The sequence below is a fragment of the Apaloderma vittatum genome, unplaced genomic scaffold (genome assembly GCF_000703405.1).
Source record: "Apaloderma vittatum isolate BGI_N311 unplaced genomic scaffold, ASM70340v1 scaffold4092, whole genome shotgun sequence".
Lineage (NCBI taxonomy): Eukaryota > Metazoa > Chordata > Aves > Trogoniformes > Trogonidae > Apaloderma > Apaloderma vittatum.
In genome coordinates, this window is record NW_009701751.1 from 509 (window position 1) to 4,705 (window position 4,197).

At 46.2% G+C, this 4,197-nt stretch overlaps 1 protein-coding gene across 1 annotated transcript in view; it reads right to left on the reverse strand.

Annotated features, from left to right (window-relative positions):
• Window positions 1-268: 268 nt before the first annotated feature.
• The window catches only part of MEGF11 (multiple EGF-like-domains 11), a gene marked incomplete at both ends in the record, with an annotated part of 178,334 nt that continues 174,405 nt past the window's right edge, over window positions 269-4,197 (reverse strand). The window contains one exon of the mRNA XM_009879255.1: window positions 269-387. Within this exon, the coding sequence (XP_009877557.1) occupies window positions 269-387 (119 nt within the window). The remainder of the gene's footprint in view (window positions 388-4,197) is intronic.

Genomic DNA, 4,197 nt, shown 5'->3' on the forward strand with positions numbered 1-4,197 from the left:
GAAGCAAACATACCTTAGAGTTGCTAAGACACCGAGCCTTCCTGACCCAGACGGGCGTGTGCTGAACCTCCCGTCACCGCGTGGCGATGATGGACACACACACGGGGGAGAGCAGCCCTTTCTGTGGCTGTTAGAGCTATGCTGTCAGGAAGGGCTACGCCGGATTTTTAAATAATGCTGGCAGACAACAGGATCCAACAGGCATTGCTCTGGTTGATTTCCTTGAACTGATAAGAACATTGCTACAGCAGGGTGGGATAATATCTACCTTACTGGAGCTGTTTCCATCCAGATTACTGGTAAAGAAGCGTGAGGTCACACCACATGAGAGAGTGTGGTAGCTTGGATTGGAAAAACAATGTACACTGCCGCTACCTTGAGATATATCTGGGAAGAAAACAAGTCATCACAAAATATTTTGGAAGCCATAGCGATTCTTAAGAAACTGAAAACACGCTAGAGATAAGAAAAACTTTGTTAGAGTACTGGGTGTTATAAAACATCTGCAGCTGAAATCTATCCTGCATGATCACAGTGTGGAGCTCTTGAGCATCACCATTAAATATAAGATTAAAAAAAAAAAAGCAAAATATTTGATTAATAGTGTTATCCTTTTGAAGATCTTAAAAAAATAATTCCTGACAGTCCAGCTGCTTTGCAGGTAAGGGAAGAAATGCAAAACTCAGGAAATTCATGGTCTGCAACAGTTTCTCCCTCAGGTTAAACACAGGTGAGAGCTACTGATGAGAACAACCCTTGCAGTTATGAAGCAATTTATTACAACTTTTTGGTTACAAAGAGTTAATGTTTGGAATCAAGGTGCTATAACTGTACCAAGGACATTTTCAGTAGCTTTTGTGCAAAGGTTTAGGGGAAAAAAGCGAGCTGCAGCACTGAAAGGCAAACTCAGGCAGTTACCTTGTTAGGCTTAGAGACATTTTAACTATTTCCTCACTTTAACTTAAGATCACATTTACCAAACAAAATAATTTCACAAGAAAGGCATCGTATTTATCCTGGCAGCTCTAATGAAAACATCAGTCCCAATCTTGTTCCATCTTAATAACAAATATTTCAAAGTACCAGCAGAAGAAAGGGTGAGAAATTTAAACTGAAGCAGCATCGTTTAAACCACCAAGCCCTGTAGGAAGTAAATGAATGGGTCTTAACAAAGCATGGGCTTCAAATGGAGGCAGAAAGGTTAGTCACAGGAAATGAAGTGCTGGGGTGGCTGCTTGTCCCCCCACCAGAGATCTTTAATGAAGGTTGGCAGCAGATGGGAGATGGAGGACCTGGACCTGGCCGGCTCTGTCTGGGGGAAACGGAGTCACTATCAGCCTCCTGGTGCCCTCTGCCTTTGCACTCCTGCGAAAATGCACTTTGCTTTGCTGACATCTGGTGGAGATCTAGATTTAGCTTAATTTACTGCAAAATATCCTGTTTCAAATAAGTGGTTTTATCTGCAGGGTGTCTATTACATAAGTGCTGTGGCACACAGCCGAGAGAGGATGCACGTGCATATCTGACCGAGCACTTATTTTCTGCTGAAACACTCAGAGCAATTTCGGACGTCAGCTCTATCTTATAGCAAGTGCAGAGCCTTTTAGTTCTGGCTGTTTTCTGAGGTTATTGCTAACAAAGTATCTCAGATGAGGATGCGATTCCAGAACCATAATCATTGCACTTAACTTCTTTCAGGTAGCCACTGTCTAGCAAAGCAGCCAGGCTGACAGGACTTTGCCATCTCCCCTATCACAGCTCTGTGATATTTGCCACAGAATTAACGAGAAATGGCTCTCTCTTGGGGTCTGCAAATGAGAACTAGGGCTGGAACCCAAACGCAGCGATCGGTGTATGCCCACGGCAAACACAGCTGCTCACACATCGCCTTGAACCCGCTGATGAGGGATTGGCAGCTCACCAGGGCAGCAGAGCTCACCCACAGCCTGCCATCCCGGTTAAATATAGAGCCTTGAATCCATGTCCTTCTGCTCTGTAGGTGAGTGTTGACAGCTGAGTCACACCAGCTCGCAGCTCTGCCTTCCTCCTTCCCTTCTCCGCCGTGCCCTCGCCTGGCTGTGGGCAAGAAGGACCAGCTCGAAGGAATAGAGGCACGGTCCTCTGCCTTCGCTGCGTGATAAGAGGGCACACACCGACAAGGGGCTGACACGTTACAAGTTCACACCCAGCTTATCTGGCCAGAGCCTGCTTCATGCACCCGAAAGGAGCCCAAGGATAAGTCTACCAGGCTTGCCCTGCTGCCCAGCACAGTGCTGAGTTAATGAACCCGAGCTTGGGCACAAGTCTGCATCTCCAAAAATCTTTTCCTGCTTCACTGCATGCAGCACCATATACTCAGAATTACTCCTTCTACACAGTTCCATTTGGTCGATACTTAAGCACCCACCCAGGCTGATTTACCTTGATAGCACAGTCCATTTTCTACACATTTATTCATGAAGTTCTTATAGCTGCTGGCTGGAAATACATCAAATTCAAATCTAATGCTATCCCAGTTTAAAAAAAAAAAACGACACCCAAAAAACCATAACCCACAAAAAACCGCTCTCTTCTCAGAGATGAGAATTTTACTCTGCCCTGAAGAGTAAGCAAAGACTTAAATGTCTAAAAGAAAGGGAATGAAGCAATAACTCAAAACAAACAAAAAAAACCCACGAGGAGATCAGTCCTGTGAAGGGATCGGTGATGGCAGAGTCTTGCCATGAGCCCCTCAAGCCTGAGGCTGTGCTCTGGTGGAAGAAGACCCGTAAGGTTCGCATGAAGGCTGGAACACTCTGTCACTTCAAAGGCTGAGCTTCTGCTCGGAGCCAGTGCTGCGGGGGGAAGGGGCCAACGAGCATCAGTCCCCACCCTGTAGCGGCGGCGGGACAGGGCGGTGTGGAAACTGTGTGTGAGGCCAGCCATGAAAAAAAGGAATAAGTAAATACAAACCCAGGCAGCTCAAGCTGCAAAGTGCAACTTCTCTTTTTGTGTGGATCTTCTCCATGCATACAGAGTGTTAGTGGGGTGGCTGAAGACTCAGCAGAAGGGTTCACTCTGCCACCTCCTACTACGCATCATCTGCAGATCATTTCTGTAAATGTCTTGTCTAGGCTACAGGATCCATAATACTCTATTTGCATCGAGCTTTGCTTAGGTTTTTGGCTCTCAGCATACGATTCATCCATATCTGAAAGTTTGTTAAGACCTTGATAAGACCTCAAGCATCACTTCAGCCCATAACCAAGTCTTTGTGAAAGTCCTGAGGAGAAATCTCTGCTGCTCTCCAGCACTACCGCATAGTATTCCCTTCTGTCCCCGTCCCCTTTAATTAAACAACCTGCACTTTAAAATCTTTTGTTGAATGCAATGTATCCTTCTCGCGCTGGGTAGCACCATTTTGATTCAGGCTTATTTGGGATGAGTCTGCTCCTAGATCCATGTGCTGTGGTTAAGCTCTCCCAGCATGGGTGGTTTTTCTTTCCCAGTGGCTGCTGGGCAGAGCGTGTGTTTTGCTGCCACATCCTTCATCCATAAACGCAAAAGAGTCTAAGGGCTGCCCAGGGGGCTCCCCTTCCTCATAATCTCTCTTGCACATACGCACGGATTATCGACATGAGAAGAGCTGAAGACGTAAAGACCGCAAACATCCTCCAAAAATAAATTAAGTTGCTGAAAGAAATTACTGCCTCCAGGAGCCAGGGATCTGCATATGTGACTCTATGCGGAAACACCGCTACCCTCACAAGAGCAAACAAGCAAAACAACAGCTGCTGGGATTTCGGTTAGTCGTAACGTTACAACCCATATAGGGCTGGATACCGCAGTCATTGTTCAGGTGGAATTCCTGCCAAAATCCATGGGTTTACATGGGATTATATTAATTGGACAAGTACATCTGCATAAGTAACCTGCCCCTAATCCATGTGCAAAACTCCAGGTGAAGGCTGAAATCCCTGTTACCTCCATATAACACTGCTACAGTCCTTCAGTGACCCCTGCAAGGCACAGATCCAGCCGCACCGTGACTCTCTATTTCATGTGATCTCGTCTCAGTACCCATCTCCCCATTTTCTGCCGGGGACGATGTACATCAGCACCTTTTGCTGCCTTTCTGCTCTGTGGAAGCGAAAGGCTGAAAACAGCTTTGGTGAAGCTGAAGATGGAAAGGTTACTGGTGGGTAGAAAGTTTCAGCA